The 24,892-nt window shown below is 41.4% G+C and overlaps 1 protein-coding gene across 1 annotated transcript in view; it reads right to left on the reverse strand.

The window, feature by feature from the left end:
- Positions 1-24,892, reverse strand: part of SLC30A9 (solute carrier family 30 member 9) — a 588,622-nt gene that overhangs the window by 73,857 nt on the left and 489,873 nt on the right. Inside the window, exon 15 of the mRNA XM_053704010.1 lies at positions 10,950-11,115. Coding sequence (XP_053559985.1) covers positions 10,950-11,115 — 166 coding nt within the window. The remainder of the gene's footprint in view (positions 1-10,949; positions 11,116-24,892) is intronic.

Genomic DNA, 24,892 nt, shown 5'->3' on the forward strand with positions numbered 1-24,892 from the left:
CCTCTTGGAAGATGGGGCCCCCATAGGCGGATGGCTCAGCAGTCCCGATTCCCTGAGCACGAGAAACCAGGCGCTCTTATATGGCATACGGAACAAAACTGGTCGACATGTGCCAACGAGGCCAAACCGTAGTCATCAGCGGACACAGAATCTGAAATCAAAATAGTCTCGGTATCAGAATCCTCTGTAACTGGATAGAGGAAATATCAATATGGAATAAGTATGAAAACAAAAACGGCACCTGACACCCACAATGGCTAGGGCACTCACAACCTCCTATGTCCAGACCCCTACGGACTAGAATATCTCCTTCGCCACACGGTCAGGAATGCGGAAATGGGGAATAGAACGTAACTACGCCCGAACACAAGGTGAACGGGAACAGTCCAAAAAAACGCGCCCAACCAAAAGGTTGCGTCACTTCCAAAGGCCCCAAAGTTCCAACCACGAGCCCATAAATAACACACATAAGCAGGTTGAATCACATAAACATGATTATAAACCCCCCTGTTCAATAACCCCTCTCAGGAGATATTAACCCTCGATTCCAAGATACTAACAGAGACTCACTGAGACCCTTATGTCATATAGTTAGACCTGCAAAGGTGTGGTAGCCTCTCGGGAAAACATTAACATTACAGTACATTGACGATAAAGTAAAATGAAACGATCTTACCGGAATCTACGCCGTGGAACAGAAACACAGCCTTTCAAGTGTGATGAATAGTAGCATCACCTCCGCCATAGACTTGAGAGAAGAAAGCAGGCAGCAGAGCGAAGTTCGACAATGCCGATTGCTTGAGGAGCTGTTAATATGAGTCGGGATGGTTTCGCAGAAAGACTCTTCCTGCATCTCCGGACTCTAACTTTCATCCAAGCCCTCACTGAGAGACTGACAGAACTACTTAAAACTTCTGTCCCATGCCGAAGAGTACTACCCTCCATAAGAGACAAAAAAACAAAAATTTAAATTCTGACACATCTTTGCCAACCTCCTGGGACGAAAGACAAAGAATGACTGGGGGATGAGGGGAGTGGGAGTATTTAAGCCTTTGGCTTGGGTGTCTTTGCCTCCTCCTGGTGGCCAGGTTCTTAATTCCCAAAAGTAATAAATGCAGCTGTGGACTCTTTCCATTTAAGAAGAGAATTCTAGGAATCCTGACCCTACACCAAGAGTAGCCCTTTGATTCACACCAATAAAAGGTATTCACACCATACCTTATAGTAAATCTTACGAGTAACAGGCTTGCAAGCCTGAATCATAGTATCAATAACAGACTCAGAAAACCCACGCTTAGCCAGAACTAAGAGTTCAATCTCCAAGCAGTCAGCTTCAGAAAAACGAGATTTGGATGGAGGAAAGGACCCTAAGTTAGAAGGTCCTTCCTTAGAGGTAACCTCCAAGGCGAAAGAGATGACATCTTCACTAGGTCCGCAAACCAGACCCTGTGAGGCCATGCAGGAGCTATTAGAATTACAGACGTTCTCTCCAGTTTGATACAAGCAATGACTCATGGAAGGAGAGCAAATGTAGGAAAGAGGTATGCTAGACCCAAGTCCCAAGGAACCGCCAGAGCATCTATCAGGATGGCCTGAGGATCTCTTGACCTTGAACCGTACCTTGGAAGCTTGGCGTTCTGACAAGACACCATCAGATCCAACTCCGGCACCTCCCCCCCACTTGAGGGATAACCTGGAGAACTCCTACGGATGGAGAGCCCACTGCCCGGGATGAAAGGTCTGTCTGCTCAGGAATTCCGCCTCCCAGTTGTCCACTCCTGGAATGTGGATAGCAGATAGAAGACAAGTGTGAGCTTCCGCCCACTGCAGAATGCGAGTCATCTCCTTCAAGGCCAAGGAACTCCGAGTTCCTCCCTGGTGGTTGATGTAAGCCACTGAGGTGATGTTGTCCGACTGGAACCTGATAAACCGGCTAAGGACAACTGAGGTCAGGTCATCAGAGCATTGAAGATCGCTCTCAACTCCAAGATGTCCTCCCGAGTCCATAGGCCCTGAGACTTTAATGAGTCCCAGACTGCTCCCCAGCCAAGGAGGCTGTCATCCGTGGTCACGATCACCCAGGAAGGTCTCTGGAAGCATGTGCCCTGAGACAGATGATCCTGAGAAATCCACCACAAGAGAGAGAGAGTCTCTTGTCAACTGGTCTAAATCTATCATCTGAGATAGATCTGAATGATATCTGTTCCATTGACTGAGCATGCATAATTGCAGAGCTCTCAAATGGAATCGAGCAAAGGGAATGATGTCCATGGAAGCGACCATCAGACTAATTACCATCATACATTGAGCCACTGATGGCCGAACAGTAGACTGTAGAGAGAGGCAAGTTGTGAGAAGCTTGGATCTTCTGACCTCCATCAGAAAAATTTTCATAGATAGGGAATCGATGATGGTCCCTTAAGAAAACCACCCTTGTAGCTGGAACAAGGGAACTCTTCTCCAGATTCACTTTCCAGCCATGGGAACATAGAAAAGTCAACAAGATCTCTGTATGAGAGAATACTTGTTGAAAAGATGGCACCTGAACCAATATGTCGTCCAGGTAAGGTGCCAACGCAATTCCCTGAGACCTGACAACTGCCAAGAGAGCCCCCAGAACCTTTGAGAAGAATCTGGGAGCTGTGGCAAGGCAAAACGGAAGATCCACAAACTGAAAGTGCTTGTCTAGAAAAGCAAATCTCAGGAACTGGTGATGATCCCTGTGGATGGGAACATGAAGATACGCGTCCTTCAGGTCTATGGTCATCATGAACTGACCCTCTTGCCTGAGAAACTTGTTGAGACACTTTAGGTCGAAAATGGGTCGAAAAGTTCCCTCTTTTTTGGGAACCACAAACAGATTGAATAAAATCCTAGACCCTGTTTTCTTACTGGAACTGGAACAATCACTTCCAGGGAGGAAAGGGCCTGAACGCACTTTAAGAATGTCTATCTTTTTACCTGATCCGCAAATAACCTTGAGAGGAGAAATCTGCCACTGGGAGGACACACGATTTGAATTCTATTTTGTACCCCTGAGATACTATGTCCACAGCCCAAGGATCTAGGACATCTCGTATCAACGCTTGACGAAAAAAGGAAAGTCTGCCCCCACCTGATCCGATCCCAGACCGGGGGCAGACCCTTCATGCTGAATTAGTCTCACCAGAGGGCTTCTTTGATTGCTTTCCCTTATTCCAAGACTGATTGGGTTTCCAAGAAGATTTGGACTGCTCCTGCTTGGAGGAAGGAGAAGAAGACTTTTGACCTTTGAAGTTACGAAAGGAATGAAAATTACTTTGACGTACTTTAGGTCTATTCTTCTTGTCTTGTGGTAGAAAGGACCCCTTTCCACCAGTAATTTCAGAAATTATCTTCGCCAGACCAGGACCAAACAGGGCCTTACCCTTTTACCCTTGTACGGTAGTGACAGAAGCTTAGACTTGGAGGTAACATCAGCTGATGATTTTAGCCACAAAGCCCTGCGGGCTAGGACAGTGAAGCCTGACATCTTAGCTCACATTTTAATGACTTGCATGTTAGCATCAGAGATAAAGGAATTGGCTAGTTTGAGAGCCTTAATCCTATCCTGGATCTCCTCCAACGGAGTGTCCTCTAAAATTAGTTCTGACAAGGCATCACACCAATAGGATGCTGCAAATGCTACTGTGGCAATACAAACTGAAGGTTGCCATTGAAGCCCCAGATGAACATACATTTTCTTTAGATAGGCCTGCAGCTTTTTGCCCATGGGTTTCTTAAAAGAACAGCTATCCTCAATAGGAATTGTGGTTCTCTTAGCCAGAGTAGAGATAGCCCATTCTACCTTATGCACAGTGCGCTATGAGTCTCGAATGGAGTGAGCAACAGGAAACATCCTTTTAAAAACGGGAGATGGGGAGAACGGTATCCCAGGTTTATCCCATTCCTGTGCATGATGTGACACACGGTCTGGAACAGGAAATACTTCCCCAACAAAGATACATCATAGTATTTATTAAGTTTACTAGATTTCTTAGGGTTGACAGCGACAGAAGCGTCAGAGTCGTCCAAAATAGCTAAAACTTCCTTTAGCAGTACACGGAGGTGTTCAAGCTTAAATCTGAAGTTTACATCTACAGAATCAGACAAAGGAATCATACTGTCAGAATCTGAGATTTCACCCTCAGAGGCTACTGAGGTATTCTCCTCATCAGACTTATGAGGGAGGTCCACCTTCACAGCAGCAGATGGAACAGACACCTTACCATCTGAAAAATGTTTAGATTTCCTCTTGCGTTTTCCCAACATAGGAAAAGCAGATAATGCAGCAGAAACCGCAGAGGATATCAGTGCAGCAAAATCTGACAGCAAATAAACTCCTCCAGGAGGCTGAGAGGAACTGCAGGGCACTGTATGTGACGCCATTAAGGCTTGGGACGTTTGAGGAGAAAGCTGTGGCATTGCCTGAACAGCATCATCCTGAGAGACAGGCTCAGAAAAAATAAATCTATCTTTACATTTTAATGTTTTATCTAGACATGAGGAAGAAAATTGCATAGGTAACACAATTTGGGCTCTAGCCACAACAAGGACAGGATCCTGCTCCATGTCCATATCTTAAACCAGAGAAATTTACTCAGAGCGAATTTGCGCTCAAAAACGTACCCCTAAATAAGGACCCTACCTGCCCCACCGGAGTAAGAATAAAACTGCCGGTCTCACAGAAATGTCTCACAGCAGACGTCGCTCCGATCAGATCTGATAGCGGAAGAGAAGGAGTCATGTGACCAGCTGAACATAAACTGCACAACAAAAGTAAAAGCGCACGTTTCTGAAGCCATGTTAGACCAGAACAGCAAACTGACACAATCAGTTTAAAAACTACCATTCTCCCTCTGACTAACCCTCTTGAACTAATAAAGTGTATAAAACACAGACAGAAGCCCCACTAAAACTCCCAACAGAGTCCAAAAATAAAATGAGCCACAAATTTTAGGTTAACTCCTTCAAACCCATGAAGGAAAATGCACACTGCCTAAATAAATCCTTAATTTAGGATTAAGCATGTCCCAAATAAATTATGCAGATAATCCTTTTAAGTGCAAGTCTCCAAGACCAATAAGACAAAGGCACTTACCTGCAATCCAGCTGTCCGACAGCTCACAAGGCGTGAAAGGACATATACTCCTTACAGAGACCTGTAGAAAAAGAAAGAGTAACTAACTCTGGCTTTCAACACTAAAGGCAGCAAATATGTAAGAAACATGAGCAAGGACCACCTCACTACTTTCTACCTGCTTAAAAGCCACCACTACTCTTTCTCAAGAGATTGACGTGAAAACTGCTAAACCCAAATCCTTGCTTGCAGGGAAAAGTACCCAAAAAAGGAATCAAACTTCACCTCCTTCATTGAAAGAGACAAAGAGAATGACTGGGGCTTATGGGTAAGGGAAGTGACACTTAACAGCTTTGCTGTGGTGCTCTGCCTCCTCCTGCTGGCCAGGAGTAAATATCCCACTAGAAATTGGAATGACATAGTGGACTCTCAATGTCTTAGGAAAGAAAGACCTGTTTGAAAAAAAGAGTTTTGTTAAGAAAGACTCCAATTTGAGGTCCAATGGATCTCTGATCAAAGTGCTATTCTCTATAGGGATTGTCATACGTTTGGAAAAGGTAGAAATAGCTCCATCAACCTTAGGAATCATTTCCCACACTTCCACATTCTGTTCTAGGAATAGGGTACATTTTCCTAAATCTGATGGAAAGAGCAAAAGGCACATCTAGCTTTTTCCATTTCTTGGCAACATAGTCAGAGACTAAATCAGGGACTGAAACACCTGTGGAATTTTGGTGGAGCTTTGAAAACAATATTTAACTGATTCACAGGTTTGTTTTCAGCAGGTTTTTCCTCAGAAATTTCTAGAGTCTTTAAAACCTCTTGCAATAAGTTACGTATATAATCCACCATCAATTTAAAAAGGCATTGTCATATTCCGGATCAGGAACAGGTTCCTGTTCATCTGACTATACTTCCCCATCAGAACTAGAAATGTTTGCATCCTCAGAGTCAGAGCTCTGCAAAAGAGCAAGAATGTGGGGTTAAGGGTAAGGATTTTGCACATTAACCTCATGAGACTGAGATGCATCTCCAGATTTACACTTACTTGGTTTGGGGATCGCCGCCAAATCTGTCACAATTTTTTACATGCTATTTTAAAATTCAGGAGTAAAATCAGTAGAATTCCCCTGACAATTATTAGACAAACGTCCCTCTGAGAAGTGAATGGTTGCGGCTGGTTTGCATGCAAAATCTAAGGTACTCACAGATTTGATTGACCTGGTATACTGGAACAGATTTGCTAAATAAACATATAAATGTAGACAGAGGGATATCAGAAACTGACTTCTCAATAGAGATATCAGTGGAGACAGAGTAATTTTGTTACTTATAATAAAAGTATTCAATGACACTCTATATAAGAATTAGTATAGACAAAACCTGGTAGAGAGAACTCTACATTATGATAAAACTCCCTTAGACACTTTAATTATCTTACAAAGTAGTAACCACTACAGCCCCTATGTATATGAAATAGTCCTTAAGTACCCCCTGACAGCTCCTGTATGGGTACTCACCCTTCCTGGGATTGGCAGGCACTGACAATAAATTTGGAATCTGGCCCAAACTACTGAAGTACAAAATCTAGCTGTAGAGACTCCGGATTGAGGGGAAAAAAAAGCCCGGGAACACTGAGGGGCCAGAGCTACCACCAGGATAAAAGCCGCTGCTGCATAGAACTAAATAAAAGTACTTTTCGTTCCTTTATTAAAATTAGTATTGCACCAAGCATAAAATCCCTTTATAAATTATGAAATAATGTTCCCCATACTAACCGGAGCCTCCTCACTGCACTAAACAGATGGCTGTTTTCTTAAAGGGCCATACACCTAATTACTAAAACTGCCCCTCAAAGTACCCCCAAAGTTGCTAGAGGACTGCAAAGGGTCAGAGGGTTCCCTGACTTTATCCCTAATAATGATAGGACAGGTAGAGACATGATAGGGACAAAAAAAGTGTTATAAGGAGAGCAGGTTAAGTCCCCTGGCTATGCTGTTCCTGTGTCAGAGTACCTACAAATAGCCTCTGGGCGGTGTGTGTGCTGTGTAAAGTCACTTACCTTACGTTGCACCCCTCCACTGGCTTAACAGGCATTCCAATTCATGTCAATGCAGCTGCAGCAGTATACAGTTAAGAGCCCATCCAGTAAAGATATAAGTACAGAGGATTGCAGTAGGAAGTACCTAAGTCCCTCAGGGGGAGCCGTGGGACGAGTCTCTACAACACTTGTGGGTAGTTATGGCTGAAGTCCCATTAGGGAAATACTGTGCGCATAACAGGGTATTGCTAGGTCCCTAAATCTTTCAGCTGCTGTGAAGCCTTTCTATCTTCTTTGTAAATGAGACTCCCCAGGGGCTCTCAATTTGTAATCCATAAGCAAATAGCTGGAACAACCCTTTCCCCTACCAACTCCCCCGAGGCCAAGAACAAAACTAAGAGAGAGATGGGAGGTGGCAGTGTTTTAAAGCTCTTGTTATGTTATGGAGGACTGTGGACCATCATCCTTCTACTTAACAAATGTAATTTTGTTGAAATCTGGCAGTTTTCTAGCTATTATTAGAGACTATAAAACTGCCAAATTAAATTAGTAAAGTCATTTTTAATTCATTGAATATAGAAAAAGAAAGAATTTTAGAAAGTACCACAGCTGACATGGCTAAATGCAATTTTCATGAAACTTGCTGATAGCTTTTGCCGTGATCTAATTACATTTTGTAGTTTAATGTTTACAACTTTCATTTAAATTAGCTTTTAATTTGATAAAAGGATTGCAGAGCAAATCTACTGAGCCAACCAAATAAACTTCAAAAGCTTAAATAATTTCTGGAACCAGGTGGGGTGGAGCCAGGCCATGCTGGGAAATCATCTAGCTTTAAGAGGGCTCAATGGTGAGAGCTTATTTGTAGCATAACAGAGCTACGGACATGTAAGAGAGAGACACTAACGGTGGAGCCTGAGTGTCACAAAGAAAAAGGAATGCTTTTATGGAAGCAGAGGACCAACATATACTGTGACTTTAATGTCAAGTTGTGAGCAATACGTGTAGAGGAAGTTCTAAAGGTGGCAAGAGTCTGGCTGATTCCATAAATAGAGGGTATATTTCTGTCTCATATCCATACATAGTTTATTTATGTGGATAATAATTCTTTTCTTTATTACAAATAAATAGAAGTTGATACCAATTTTGTTAGATGAACTACACAAATGTAAATGTGTCTTTAATTCTTTATTAATGATGATAAATCAAAGATACTTAACATCAATCGCATGACCAATTAGAGGTTGTTAATAAAATAAAATTCACAGATATATTTCAGGAGTTAATTTTTTTTAGTAGCCACAACTGAAGAAATGTTCACTGCCAATTATGAAAAGATGAAACAGAATAGGATGATAACAAACCTCTTATTAAGCTGATCTAAGATGTCATGGCTAAAGAGAACCAAAATAATAAAAATAAAACGTACAGCCCCATAATTAATTCTCTCATCTACAGACACTCCTGTTTCCTGTACATAAGAAATGTTTTGGTTCCTTACTGAATTTATATTGGAAAAAAAAAACCTTCATAGAATCAACAGAACCAGGGGAAGGTTTGCTTGTTTGCTGATGATACAATTTGTATGTTCCAGGAGGGGTTGATCAAATGAACAGTGATAGCAATAAACTGGAGGAGTGGGCAAATAAATGGGATCTGAAATGTAATATTACCAAGAGCAAAATTATGCATATAGGATCCAAAAACCCAAAAGGCAAGTTAGAGTCTCAATGGTACATTACTGACTGAAACTAAAGAGGAACGGGACTTGGGAATTATCAGATGATTTAAAATTCGGACAAACAATGCAGCAGTGCAGCCAGTAAGGCGAGTCAAATACTTGGTTGCATTGGGAGAGGTATTAGTAGCAGAATTAGCAAGGTTCTTATGCTACTTTAAAGATCATTAGTTAGTCCTCATATGGAATTCTGTGTACAGTTCTCCAGAAGAATATAAATAAACTAGAAACTGTCCAAAAAATTGGCTACTAAAATTATACATGTTCTAAAATATAAAACATACAAAGACTCTATGATCAAAATATGTATAGTTAAAGGGACATAATACTCATATGCTAAATCACTTGAAACTGATGCAGTATAACTGTAAAAAGCTGACATGAAATATCACCTGAGCATCTCTATATAAAAAAAAGGAAGATATTTCACCTCACAATCTCCTCAGCTCAGCAGAGTAAGTTCTGTGTAAAAAGTTATACTCAGCTGCAGGTAAAAAAAAAATAAAAAAATGAAGAAATGAACAGCAGTCAATCAGCATCAGCAGTGCTGAGGTCATGAGATTTCACTTAACTCTCATGAGATTTCATTGTAAACTTCCTTACACTGAATAGGGAAATAAGATGAGAGTGCACAAATGCTCACTCCTTCCGCTGTCCCAGGACAGACTTATTGATTTGTTGCTTAGAAGTCCTTTACAATGGGATGTGGCTACTGAGGAACTTTTGAGGTAAAATATCTTTCTTTTTTACATAGAGATGGTCAGGTGATATTTTCTAGTCAGCTTTTAACAGCTATGCTGCATCACTTTAAAGTGTTTCAACATTTGGGTATTATGGCCCTTTAAGAGGAGAGAAGGGAAAGAGGTGACATGATAGAAACCTTTATATATATATGCATGGACTTAAAGGGACAGTAAACCCAAACATTTTCTTTCATTATTTAGATAGAGAACACAATTTTTAAAAAGTTTCCAATTTACTTCTATTATCAAATTTGTTTAGTTCTCATGTTATTCTTTGTTGAAGGGATACCTAGGTAGGTAGCGTGCACATGCCTGAAGCACTACATGACAGGAAAAAGTTCTGCCATCTAGTGCTCCTGCTAATGTAGAACATTGTTGCAAAACTGCTGCCATATAAATTTGATAATAGAAGTAAATTGGAAAGTTGTTTAAAATTGTATGCTCTATCTAAATCATGAAAGAAAAAAATTGGGTTTTATGTCCCTTTAAAGTGGAAACTGAAAGCATTTTACACAAAAAAAAAAGTGAATGCCAAAACAAGGAGTCACAATCTTTAAGGGATATGAAACTCAAATTGTTTCTTTCATGATTCAGATATGGCATGCAATTTTAAGCAACTTTCTAATTTACGCCTATTATCAATCTTCGTTCTCTTGGTATCTTTATTTGAAAAACAAGAATGTAAGCATAGGAGCAGGCCCATTTTTGTTCAGCACCCTGGGTAGTGTTTGCTGATTGGTGGCTATGTATTTATGAAGAGTTGAAGTAGAAAACTAGGTCTAGATATTGTATCTCCTATGTGCTATATAATATTTGCAAACATAATGAAATCCACGTTTTCCACACACATTTTAGGCTAAACTTTAAGGTTTTGCACAGATGGCACCTGACCTATGGAAAACTTAAAAAGCTATTCCCTAAAAAAATAAACTGTTGGAGGTGTGGGGTGGAGATATGTCTTATATTTAGGGTATTGGCCCAAATTACATGGATTTTGGTAGTACCTGAAAATGATGTCACAATGAAAGTGTGAAATAAAATACATATATGGTCTGCATTTATCATCCATGAAGTTATAAATTACTTAGGGACTAGAAGCCTAAGAAATACATGTAAGTGATTATCAGTTATTAGTATATATTTGTTAACATCACAACTTAAAACCAAATTTCACCAACAGGCCATGACATTTCTGTTTGAGAACAGGTGGTTATCCTGCAAACCTATTATTGTTGCCAAGCCATCTGCACTCAGGTCAATATACTGTTAAATGCTGATCAGTTTGGAAACATTTCTATATAAACAACCAGATAATTCATGTTCCATTACCTCACAGCAGGGTCACTTTCTAAGAGTTCAGTGAGACGTTGTAACTGTTCAGGCTGAATTGACTTTCCTATAAGTGATTCAGTGTTGGTGTAAATGAGGAATGCAGATACAGCTCCTAGTAAAGTCCCAACACCCAATGATCCCAAACTGTCATAGAACGGATTTCCTAATAAAATAAGGATATAAACGAAAATAAATAAAAAAAAAAACTGAGTACCATGTCACAAAATAAGCATACCCTACATTCAAGATTGCTAAAATGCTACAAAAACACAATTTATACTTATTTGATAAATTTTATTCTTTCATGGTGGTGAAAGTTCATGAGCCATGACATTTGAGATTAAATCCTTCCCACAGAAAAAAAAACATAATTTATGCTTACCTGATAAATTCCTTTCTCCTGTAGTGTAGTCAGTCCACGGGTCATCATTACTTATGGGATATTAACTCCTCCCCAACAGGAAGTGCAAGAGGATCACCCAAGCAGAGCTGCTATATAGCTCCTCCCCTCTACGTCACACCCAGTCATTCGACCAGGAACCAAACGAGAAAGGAGAAACTATAGGGTGCAGTGGTGACTGGAGTATAATTAAAAAATTTAGACCTGCCTTAAAAAACAGGGCGGGCCGTGGACTGACTACACTACAGGAGAAAGGAATTTATCAGGTAAGCATAAATTATGTTTTCTCCTGTTAAGTGTACCCGTGGACTGACTACACTTAACAGGAGAAAGGAATTTATCAGGTAAGCATAAATTATGTTTTCTCCTGTTAAGTGTAGTCAGTCCACGGGTCATCATTACTTATGGGATACCAATACCAAAGCTAAGTACACGGATGACGGGAGGGACAGGCAGGATCTCTATACGGAAGGAACCACTGCCTGAAGAACCTTTCTCCCAAAAACAGCCTCCGAAGAAGCAAAAGTGTCAAATTTGTAAAATTTGGAAAAAGTATGAAGAGAAGACCAAGTTGCAGCCTTGCAAATCTGTTCAACAGAGGCCTCGTTCTTAAAGGCCCAAGTGGAAGCCACAGCTCTAGTAGAATGAGCTGTAATCCTTTCAGGAGGTTGCTGTCCAGCAGTCTCATAGGCTAAATGTATTATGCTACGAAGCCAAAAGGATAGAGAGGTAGCAGATGCTTTTTGACCTCTCCTCTGTCCAGAATAAACGACAAACAGGGAAGAAGTTTATCGAAAATCTTTAGTTGCCTGTAAATAAAATTTCAGGGCACGGACTACATCTAGATTGTGCAGAAGTCGTTCCTTCTTTGAGGAAGGGTTAGGACACAATGATGGAACAACAATCTCTTGATTGATATTCTTGTTAGTGACTACCTTAGGTAAGAACCCAGGTTTAGTACGCAGAACTACCTTATCTGAATGAAAAATCAGATACGGAGAATCACAATGTAAGGCTGATAATTCAGAGACTCTACGAGCCGAGGAAATAGCCATTAAAAACAGAACTTTCCAAGATAACAGCTTGATATCAATGGAGTGAAGGGGTTCAAACGGAACACCCTGTAAAACGTTAAGAACTAAGTTTAAGCTCCACGGCGGAGCAACAGATTTAAACACAGGCTTAATCCTGGCCAAAGCCTGACAAAAAGGCTGAACGTCTGGAACTTCTGACAGACGCTTGTGTAAAAGGATGGACAGAGCTGAGATCTGTCCCTTTAACGAACTAGCAGATAAACCCTTTTCTAAACCTTCTTGTAGAAAAGACAATATCCTAGGAATCCTTACCTTACCCCATGAGTAACCCTTGGAGTCGCACCAGTGTAAATATTTACGCCATATCTTATGGTAAATTTTCCTGGTAACAGGTTTCCTAGCCTGTATTAAGGTATCAATTACTGGCTCTGAAAATCCACGCTTTGATAAAATTAAGCGTTCAATTTCCATGCAGTCAGCTTCAGAGAAATTAGGTTTTGATGTTTGAAAGGACCCTGAATTAGAAGGTCCTGTCTCAGAGGCAGAGACCAAGGTGGACAGGATGACATGTCCACTAGATCTGCATACCAGGTCCTGCATGGCCACGCAGGCGCTATTAGAATCACTGATGCTTTCTCCTGTTTGATCCTTGCAATCAAACGAGGAAGCATCGGGAATGGTGGAAACACATAAGCCATCCTGAAGGTCCAAGGTGCTGTCAAGGCATCTATCAGGACCGCTCCCGGGTCCCTGGACCTGGACCCGTAACGAGGAAGCTTGGCGTTCTGGCGAGACGCCATGAGATCCATATCTGGTTTGCCCCAACGTCGAAGTATTTGGGCAAAGACCTCCGGATGAAGTTCCCACTCCCCCGGATGAAAAGTCTGGCGACTTAGGAAATCCGCCTCCCAGTTGTCCACTCCTGGGATGTGGATCGCTGACAGGTGGCAAGAGTGAGACTCTGCCCAGCGAATTATCTTTGATACTTCCATCATCGCTAGGGAACTTTTTGTCCCTCCCTGATGGTTGATGTAAGCCACAGTCGTGATGTTGTCCGACTGAAACCTGATAAACCTCAGAGTTGCTAACTGAGGCCAAGCCAGTAGGGCATTGAGAACTGCTCTCAATTCCAGAATGTTTATTGGAAGGAGACTCTCCTCTTGAGTCCATGATCCCTGAGCCTTCAGGGAATTCCAGACAGCGCCCCAACCTAGAAGGCTGGCGTCTGTAGTTACAATTGTCCAGTCTGGTCTGCTGAAGGGCATCCCCCTGGACAGATGCGGCCGAGAAAGCCACCAGAGAAGAGAATCTCTGGTCTCCTGATCCAGATTCAGCGTAGGGGACACATCTGAGTAATCCCCATTCCACTGACTTAGCATGCACAATTGCAGCGGTCTGAGGTGCAGGCGTGCAAAAGGAACTATGTCCATTGCCGCTACCATTAAGCCGATTACCTCCATGCATTGAGCCACTGACGGGTGTTGAATGGAATGAAGGACACGGCAAGCATTTAGAAGCTTTGTTAACCTGTCCTCTGTCAGGTAAATTTTCATTTCTACAGAATCTATAAGAGTCCCCAAGAAGGGAACTCTTGTGAGTGGTAAGAGAGAACTCTTCTCCTCGTTCACTTTCCACCCATGCAACCTTAGAAAAGCCAGTACTAACTCTGTATGAGACTTGGCATTTTGAAAGCTTGACGCTTGTATCAGAATGTCGTCTAGGTACGGAGCTACCGAAATTCCTTGCGGTCTTAGTACCGCCAGAAGAGAGCCCAGAACCTTTGTAAAGATTCTTGGAGCCGTAGCCAACCCGAAGGGAAGAGCTACAAACTGGTAATGCCTGTCTAGGAAGGCAAACCTTAGATACCGGTAATGTTCTCTGTGAATCGGTATGTGAAGGTAAGCATCCTTTAAATCCACTGTGGTCATGTACTGACCTCTTTGGATCATGGGTAAGATTGTCCGAATAGTTTCCATCTTGAACGATGGAACTCTTAGGAATTTGTTTAGGATCTTTAAATCCAATATTGGTCTGAAGGTTCCCTCTTTTTTGGGAACCACAAACAGATTTGAGTAAAACCCTTGTCCGTGTTCCGACCGCGGAACTGGGTGGATCACTCCCATTAGTAAAAGGTCTTGTACACAGCGTAGAAACGCCTCTTTCTTTATCTGGTTTGTTGACAACCTTGAAAGGTGAAATCTCCCTTGTGGAGGAGAAGCTTTGAAGTCCAGAAGATATCCCTGAGATATGATCTCCAACGCCCAGGGATCCTGGACATCTCTTGCCCAAGTCTGGGCGAAGAGAGAGAGTCTGCCCCCCACTAGATCCGCTTGCGGATCGGGGGCCCTCACTTCATGCTGTCTTAGGGGCAGCAGCAGGTTTTCTGGCCTGCTTGCCCTTGTTCCAGGTCTGGTTAGGTTTCCAGCCTTGTCAGTAGCGAGCAACAGCTCCTTCCTGCTTTGGAGCAGAGGAAGTTGATGCTGCTCCTGCCTTGAAGTTACGAAAGGCACGAAAATTAGACTGTCTAGCCCTAGGTTTGGCTCTGTCTTGAGGCAGGGCATAGCCTTTACCTCCCGTAATATCAGCGATAATTTCTTTCAAACCGGGCCCGAATAAAGTCTGCCCCTTGAAAGGTATGTTAAGTAATTTCGATTTAGAAGTTACATCAGCTGACCAGGATTTTAGCCACAGCGCTCTGCGTGCCTGAATGGCGAATCCGGAATTCTTAGCCGTAAGTTTAGTTAAATGTACTACGGCATCAGAAATAAATGAATTAGCTAGCTTAAGGGTTTTAAGCTTAAGTGAAATCTCATCTAATGTCGCTGAGTCAAGGGTGTCTTCCAGAGACTCAAACCAAAATGCAGCCGCAGCCGTGACAGGCGCAATGCATGCAAGGGGTTGTAATATAAAACCTTGTTGAACAAACATTTTCTTAAGGTAACCCTCTAACTTTTTATCCATTGGATCTGAAAAAGCACAGCTATCCTCCACCGGGATAGTGGTACGCTTAGCTAAAGTAGAAACTGCTCCCTCCACCTTAGGGACCGTTTGCCATAAGTCCCGTGTGGTGGCGTCTATTGGAAACATTTTTCTGAATATAGGAGGGGGTGAGAAAGGCACACCGGGTCTGTCCCACTCCTTAGTAATAATTTCAGTAAGTCTCTTAGGTATAGGAAAAACGTCAGTACTCGTCGGTACCGCAAAATATTTATCCAACCTACACATTTTCTCTGGGATTGCAACTGTGTTACAATCATTCAGAGCCGCTAACACCTCCCCTAGCAACACACGGAGGTTTTCCAGCTTAAACTTAAAATTTGAAATGTCTGAATCCAATTTATTTGGATCAGATCCGTCACCCGCAGAATGAAGCTCTCCGTCCTCATGCTCTGCATATTGTGACGCAGTATCAGACATGGCCCTAGCATTATCAGTATACTCTGTTCTCATCCCAGAGTGATCTCGTTTACCTCTAAGTTCTGGCAATTTAGACAAAACTTCAGTCATAACATTAGCCATGTCTTGTAAAGTGATTTGTAATGGCCGCCCTGATGTACTTGGCGTTACAATATCACGCACCTCCTGAGCGGGTGATGCAGGTACTGACACGTGAGGCAAGTTAGTCGGCATAACTTCCCTCTCGTTGTCTGGTGAATGTTGCTTAACATGTACAGATTGACTTTTATTTAAAGTAGCATCAATGCAATTAGTACATAAATTTCTATTGGGCTCCACCTCGGCTTTTGAACATATTGCACAAAGAGTTTCCTCTGAGTCAGACATGTTTAAACAAACTAGCAATTAGACTAGCAAGCTTGGAAATACTTTTCAACTAAATTTACAAGCAATATGTAAAAACGTTACTGTGCCTTTAAGAAGCACACAAAAACTGTCACAGTTGAATAACAATGAACCGGATTAGTTATATAAACCAAAATTAGCAAAGGATTGCACACATTAGCAATGGATGATTAACCCTTAATATCAGAAATGTATAACAATTGACAATATAAACGTTTTTATCACAGTCAAGCACAGTCTCACAGGTCTGCTGTGAGTGATTACCTCCCTCAAAACTAGTTTGTGGAGACGTCCTGGATCATGCAGGGAGAAAAAGACAGACTGTGACTGAATTTCTGATGCGTAGTAAAAGCGCCAAAATAGGCCCCTCCCACTCACACTACAACAGTGAGGGGAGCTCAGTAAACTGTTTTAATTTAAAACAACGACAGCCATGTGGAAAATAAAGCCCAAAACAATTTTCACCAAGTACCTCAGATAATTAAACGATTTAACATGCCAGCAAACGTTTAAAATCAAATATATGAAATGTCTTTAAAAAGCCTGCTGCTAGTCGCTCCCACTGCAAGTTAGGCTAAAAGATATATGCATACAGTATTTTCCCAGTGAAGTGCCATTCCCCAGAAATACTTAAGTGTTAACATATATACATGTCAGCCTGATACCAGTTGCTACTACTGCATTTAAGGCTGTACTTACATTATATCGGTATTAGCAGTATTTTCAAAGTCAATTCCATTCCTTAGAAAATAATATACTGCAACATACCTCTTTGCAGGTGAACCTGCCCGCTGTCCCCTGATGTGAAGTTACCTTACTCCTCAGAATGGCCGAGAACAGCAAACGGATCTTAGTTACGTCCGCTAAGATCATATACAAAAAACTCAGGTAGATTCTTCTTCAAATTCTGCCTGAGAAGGAAACAACACACTCCGGTGTCGTTTAAAATAACAAACTTTTGATTGAAGATATAAAAAACTAAGTTTAATCACCACAGTCCTCTCACACATCCTATCTATTAGTTGGGTGCAAGAGAATGACTGGGTGTGACGTAGAGGGGAGGAGCTATATAGCAGCTCTGCTTGGGTGATCCTCTTGCACTTCCTGTTGGGGAGGAGTTAATATCCCATAAGTAATGATGACCCGTGGACTGACTACACTTAACAGGATAAAAATGAAGAGCAGGAAGAACAAAGCAGGGTAATGAGGAGCATGCCAGAACTGTTGGTAAGAAGAAAGCGATCCAATAACAAAGCGGTGGAGTCTACTTTACTATGAAAAAAAAGGGTGGGACAAACAAAAGCTAAGCAGGCACATCATTGACCAGACACTGTGGCCTGTAGAATCTTCCTGCCAAAAGCGGCCTCAGAAGAAGCAAAAACATCAAAATGATAACACTTTTTGAAAGTATGGAGAGAAGACCAAGTAGTAGCTTTGCAAATCTGTTCAATGGATGCCTCATTTCATAAGGCCCAAGCAGTGGAAACAGATGTAGTAGAGTGAGCCGTGACACAAGGAAGTGGGGCTTTTCCCGCCTGCAAGTAGGCTAATCAGTTGCTTTAAAGGGACAGCTCACTCAAAATTTTTCTCCCCTTTAATTTGTTCCCAATGATCCACTTTACCTGCTGGAGTGTATTAAATTGTTAACAAGTATTTCCATTAACCTTATATTGGCATTTGAATGAGTTTATTTGGCCTGTGGTTTCCCCACCCATCCTAAAAGTTTTTGGCCTTGAGGCCAAGCTGTATTAACACAGCCAGTAGAAGAAATTACACTCCCAGTGGGTTATAGAAGAGATAAAGGTAATACAATGTTAATTTTCCATTGTTCTCTCCAAGTATTGGTGATTTATTTATGGACAGATATAAGATAAAGAAGCAGGTATGTGTACACAATGTGATAAAGTAATGAGATCTGATTATACCTACAAGCTCAACCCATTTTATTAGGTTGTGGCTTCAAAACACAAAATCAGCTAATTCATATACACAAATAAGTCTTAAAAAAGCAAATATCATACATTTTATCCTCTGCAGCTGGAAAAAAAAAGTAATTGGAAACACATTAAAGGGAAAAACAATTTTATAGTATACTGTCCATTTAAAAAAGGACAGTCGAGGGGCAGAGCCTGGTGCTCAATGTGAATGGAGGTTTAGTCCTTAAGCTCCGCTGAACACTGCTCTAATACCTAGAGATAATGGGTAAACAGCTACCTAAAAAAGTGGTAGGATGACAAGGAAAGTGCTGTGAACAATACCGGAGCAACTTTGAGACCAAACTAATGGTGGTGGGACCCAGCAAGAAGCGGGTGCAGAGAGGAGTAGACAGAGCCACGAGGCATGATAACTACAAGCTGAAAGGAGACGCAGCGATCTGGACATTGAGCCGACTAGGCTGGAGGCAAATTAACGGAACCGCAAACTGGACCCGACCACACAAGTAAGACACATACCACCGGATGTTACATAAATAATACAAGGAGACAACAGAGAGGTTAGGCGGCTCCTACACTCGCAATCACTATCACGCTGACCAACTACGCTGCAGGGAGAGTACAAGCAAACGGCAAAGTGCCGATTAAACATGAACTGTTATACTTATCAGCAGCAGAGCAATATAACCTCCGGAAGGCGACAAAATGTATAAAGATTGAGAGGTCAGATAGATAGCGCTCACACAACTCTCTCCCTCTTCCTCCTTTTTTTTTCTTCTGCTAATAAAGAAAAAAAAGCTGACTGGCATTAAGGGGTGAGGAGGGGAGAAAAACGGCTGACAGCCAAAGAAATAAAAAGCAACTACAGGAAGCTTAAAATTGACTGATAACTATTAGTTACAAAAAAAAGAAACTAACTGATCTACCACAATGCAGATAGTTGTCATGGAGGTATGAAAACCATGCTGTTTTTGAAACTACACATTCAGGATGTTGGTTTGCCAAGTTTTCCATAAATCAATATGCTAATACATTAGAAACACAACCATGCTTCATCTTACCTAACTCCCTGAAAACCTAGTACAAACTATGAAACCTACCTAAGATCTACACATATAATCCACAGTAAAAGTTGTTGGAATAGATACAGATATATGCAACTTGGCATCTACAAGGAACTCAAACTTTAAAGAAAGTAAAATATAACTGCTTGTTTACCATATACAAACAAAGCTGAACCTTTCAGGGGGTGCAAGATAAACTGCTGTTATTACTGGCGTAGTATGTGATCAAAAGGCACAACAGATAGTTATATGCCAATACTCCTAATTTGAAACTACTGTTATCTTCCTCCAGAGGTGAACATTAAGCAACTAACATGGCGGCGAGAAAACAAACTAAATCTTCACAAGGAATTAAACCACCGACAGCTAATTTATTCTTTAAACATGCACGAGAAAAGGTGATAGAAACAACTAGCAACGTAGGAGAAGAAGATATAGACTCCGAAACAGACTCACAGTTCGCTGAAGAGGACTCTATTCCGGTCACTAAAGCTGACCTCAGGTCATTGGTCTCTAAAAAAGATATTGATAAGAACTTTAATAAACTCTGGGAAAAATTTGATGCATTCCAAAGCACAGTGACTAACAGTCTGACAGAAATAAAGCAAGATGTGACGGAATTGGGCACTAGAGTGGCGGCTCTGGAAGAGGCTGAAACTTCAGTATCAGAAGAGCTAACGAATGTCAACCATCAACTCACGGCACAACGGCAAGAAATTGCTGAGATACATGATAAACTGGAGGACCTCGAAAACAGAAGCCGTAGATGTAACTTAAGATTAAAGGGGATACCGGAATCGGTAGCTACAGACGAATTGAACATTTACCTACATCAACTCTTTCAAGCGATCTCAGGCGAGGTAAATGATGAGAAATTCCAACTAGAAAGAGCTCACAGAGCGCTGCGCCCTAAACCAAAAGAAGATGCACCCCCCAGAGATGTGGTAATCAAATTCTTCAAATTTCAAGAAAAAGAGGAAATCCTCGCAGCGGCGAGGAAGAATCCTACATTTAAATTCCAAGGATCAGTAATCCAATTTTACCAAGACCTATGTGTCAAAACGCTACAAAGGAGAAGCGAGCTTAGGCCACTTACCACGTTGTTGAGGAAACAACAAATCAGATACAGGTGGGGATTCCCCTTTAATCTATACATCCTACATAACGGTAGATCTCTGAATCTAAGGGAACCAGCTGAAATACCAGCAATCTGCAAGCAACTAGCTTTGGAGACGCCAGAACTACCGCAACTGAAGCCAGCAGAAGACTCAACTCAGCAACTATCTCGCTCTAATCAACCACGAAAACAAAGATGGACACAAGTTGCAAAGAAGAAAACCAAGACGTGAACTCCCTGTTTCACACACAACTTGGTGATCATTTGCCTGTGAGGATCTTGGAGGTAAAAGCTGTGAAATTTGAGAACTGTAAGTTTTAACGGTCATCTATTGTTACAGATGACTTGAGAATTAATCTGTTCATGGAGGAAATAAGGTAAACTTTGAACTCTTTCTATGCCCAACGTTAATTTTTTTTTTTTTTTTTAGCAGTGAGAGAACGCAAACACTGAAAAAGTGGACAATATAGAGAAGAAGGGAAGGGAGGGATTGAAGGTTTTTTTTTTATGTTTTTCTCCTACATGTAGTTTCCAAGTGTGGGAGATACCTGTTTTTTAATGTTTTTTATGTTTTCACTCAATGTACCACAAATATTCTGCTGAAAATACTATGTAACTTGACTGTTCTTATGTCTGTTTTTGTTCAATTATGTCATTTCTTCTGCTCAAGTGAAATCTACAGTCGTAGGGATGCTTATCTGCAATATCTAAGGAGGGCAACAGAGGAGTTAGTGTCAGCGGATCCGGGGGCGGGAGCCCCAACTTTCAAACTGTAAGTAATGACTACTGACATCCGATTAATATCACATAATGTTAGAGGCCTCAATACAGACATTAAGAGACGGACGGCGCTGACACAATACCTGAAAATTAAAGCTAATATAGTATTCCTACAAGAGACACACTTCACCAAAGAAGTAATTCAGAAATACTGGTCAAGAAATTTTACCCAACACTATCACTCAACGACAGACCAAAAGAAAAGGGGGGTGTCGATCTTGATACACCAATCCCTAGGTTTAGTTGTAGAAGAAACGATCAGAGATCTAGCAGGGAGATTTTTAATAGTAAGGGGGAGGCAGAGGGATAAACAAATTACCCTATGTAATATCTATGCACCCAATGAGACACAGATTTCTTTTTTTGCACATATTTCCTATCTGCTCACACAGTGGACACAAGACAGGATCCTGTCTTGTCCTGTCAGACTACAACCCAGACCAAATTGACCCAGAAACAACTAAGGCACAACTCTATGATTAAAAAAATAAGGGAGATCTTTCTATCTCATAATATCCTAGACTCCTGGGACACTCTTTATGGGAAAACGTTAGACTATACCTATTATTCTCCTGCTCATAAAAAATACTCAAAATTAGACTATGTTTTCCTAAGTCAGATTTGGCTTCCCGACTTGATATCCTCTACCATTCATGCCTGTGCCTGGTCGGACCATTCCATAGTCCAAGTGAATATTAAAGACACATTTCAGATTAGCACAGTACGCTCCTGGAATTATGACCCTTACGTTCTTCAACATCCAGGTACACATAACTCTATCCTACAAGCTATGTCAGAATACTGGATACTAAACACTGGCTCCACTTCTAATCCGATCAGCACCTGGGAAGCACATAAACCTTTTATTAGAGGATTACTTATCAAAGAAAAGGCGGCCTTCACAAAGACTAATAGATCTCAGATAGACTCTTTACAAGCTCAAATAAACACACTCACAAAGCTACATCAACAGGGTCAATCAGAGAGAGTGTTCCAAGAACTACAAGCAAAAAGAGTAGAATTATCAACAATTATGAATAGAGCATCTCTTAGGGCAGCTCACAGACTAAAAGCACATTACTTTCTATACTCTAACAAGCCAGATAAGTATTTAGCGCACAAGCTTAGAGAACAGACAAAGTCCTTTTCAATCCCAATCCTACAAAGGCAAGACGGTACAAGTACTTCAAATCCACAAGAAATAGCTGATAGCTTTGCTCAATACTATGCCCAGCTTTATGACGGGGAAAAAAACGACACAAAATGACCGGACGAGACAGACATTACATAGATTCTTAGAAGAAGCCCAATTAACGTCCATTGATAAATCAGTCAGGGACGAATTAAATGCGGAGGTGTCGACCAGGGAGGTACTAATGGCCATTAAGGAACTTAAGCCGGGAAAAGCCGCAGGCCCAGATGGGTTTCCAGGTGAATACTATCAACTTTTCAAATCGACTCTAACCCCACATGTGGTAACATTCTGTAATGATATTCTACAGGGTAGATCAATCCCTACAGAAATTTTGCAGGCAAAGATAGTTGTGATCCCTAAATCTGGACGAAACCCAAAATTGTGCCAAAGCTATAGACCCATATCCTTAATCAGGATATAAAGATTTTCACTAAAATTTTGGCCAATAGACTTAAAATACATCTGCCAACCTTGGTCCATCCAGACCAGGTGGGGTTTATATCGGGACGAGAGGCCCCAGATAATATAAGGCACACGATCTCCCTGGTCGACTACCTAAACAGGACACGAACGCCTTCTCTGGTCCTGTCCTTGGACGCGGAGAAGGCGTTCGATAGAATAGACTGGGACTTCATGTTTGAGGTGCTGAGCAAATTGGGATTTAATGGCCCATTTGTGCAAGCAATAAGAAGCATCTACTCTAACCCCACGGCACACGTCAGGGCAGCAGGCTATCAATCTAAAAGGATTGATATCCGGAATGGGACTAGACAGGGCTGCCCCTTGTCGCCACTTTTATTTGCCCTATGCATAGAGCCCCTGGCGGCGGTGATCCGCTTAACCCCAGAAGTTCATGGTGTTTCGTTGGGTAGAGAGGAATTCAAAATATCTTTATTTGCAGATGACATCCTTCTCACCCTGACCAAACCAATGGAATCCCTGCCTCACTTATACCGCATTCTGCAGGACTACGCCGACATTTCAGGGTATAAGGTCAATCAGGATAAGTGCGAGGCGTTAGCTATTGCCCTACCAGCACACACTAAAAAGGTTATTGAAGCTAATTTTTCGTTTGAGTGGGCCAAAGGAGCAATTAAATACTTAGGGGTTAGGTTGTCAGACGATACCTCAGATTTATACAGATTAAATTATGTTCCTTTGTACAAAGTAATTAGGAAAGAGAATAAAACTTGGACAGCTGGTGGTTTTTCTTGGTACGGCAGGTTATCGGCGGTCAGGATGAACGTTCTCCCCAGACTATTATATTTTTTTCGGGCCTTACCGGTCAAGCTCCCACTTCTAGAATTAAATAAACTCCAGTCAGATCTGATTAGGTTTGTACGGGGAAGCAAAAAAGCTAGAATACCCTCACAAGTATTACTACAACACAAACAATTAGGAGGGGTAGGCATGCCAAATTTGCTCAATTATTATCAAGCAGCGAGATTGGCACAGACAACCTTGATGAGCAAAAAACAAAAAGAATTGATTTGGGTGAGGGTGGAAACCTTGATGGCAGGATACAACCACTCAGAAGATATATTATGGGAACATCCGAAAGATATACTTAAACTCACCAGGGCTTCGAAAATAACAGGGGAAATGATGACTATGTGGCATTCGATATCTGCTAAATTACAGTTATTACCATCTGACTCATTAGTGAGGCCATTAAGGACACTGGTAGGTCCAGATTTTCAGGGACTAATTGATAAATGGGCAAACAAGGGTCTCTATAGACTAGCAGATTTCCTTCATAAAGGGAAAATAGCGACTCACCAGCAAATACAAGAAAAAATATTGCCAGATAAATTACATTGGTTTCTATACCTACAAATTGCATCTACTATAACTGGGGTTTTACCCCAACGCCCTAGGCAACAATTAACAACACTAGAAAAACTCTGCAGCGTTGATTCTCGTCATAAAGGATTGATCTCTACCCTATACATAACTCTTCAGGCAGCCAATCAGGGGTCTAAATCTCCCCTAATGGAAAAGTGGGAGAGAGATATTAATATAACAAATACCAAAGAGGAATGGGAAGAAATATTTAAGGGTTCAGGCAGAGGTATGATCAGCGCAGATTTGAAAGAGAACTGCATTAAGACTGTTTATAGGTGGTATCTTACACCAATGATTACATCGCATTACACTCAAACGGGCAATAAAAATTGTTATAGAGGCTGTAAGGAGATGGGAACATACATCCACATGTGGTGGGATTGTCCTCAGGTACAACAATTGTGGGCTAGACTGTCTAGGTTGCTGAGTGAGGTGCTTTCAGAAAAAATCACCCTAACTGCGACTCAAGCTTTGTTAAATGAACATATTAAACCCTTCAACTCAGCCACGAACACATTCATACACATTTTATGCACAGCTACTAGGATATGTGTGGCCCGTTACTGGAAGGTAGGGGTACCCTCATGGGGAGAGGTTATGGAGAAAATTAAGACAATACACAAACTATCTGAATCAGCCTCATTCATACAAGCCAATCATGAACAATTTTTAAAGGTCTGGAATTATTGGATTCTGGGCGGGCACTAACTAGAAGCAGAACAAAAAGATAGGCACATAGACCTAGACAAAGACAGACACTATACAAAAGG

This window comes from Bombina bombina, chromosome 2, assembly GCF_027579735.1.
Source record: "Bombina bombina isolate aBomBom1 chromosome 2, aBomBom1.pri, whole genome shotgun sequence".
NCBI lineage: Eukaryota > Metazoa > Chordata > Amphibia > Anura > Bombinatoridae > Bombina > Bombina bombina.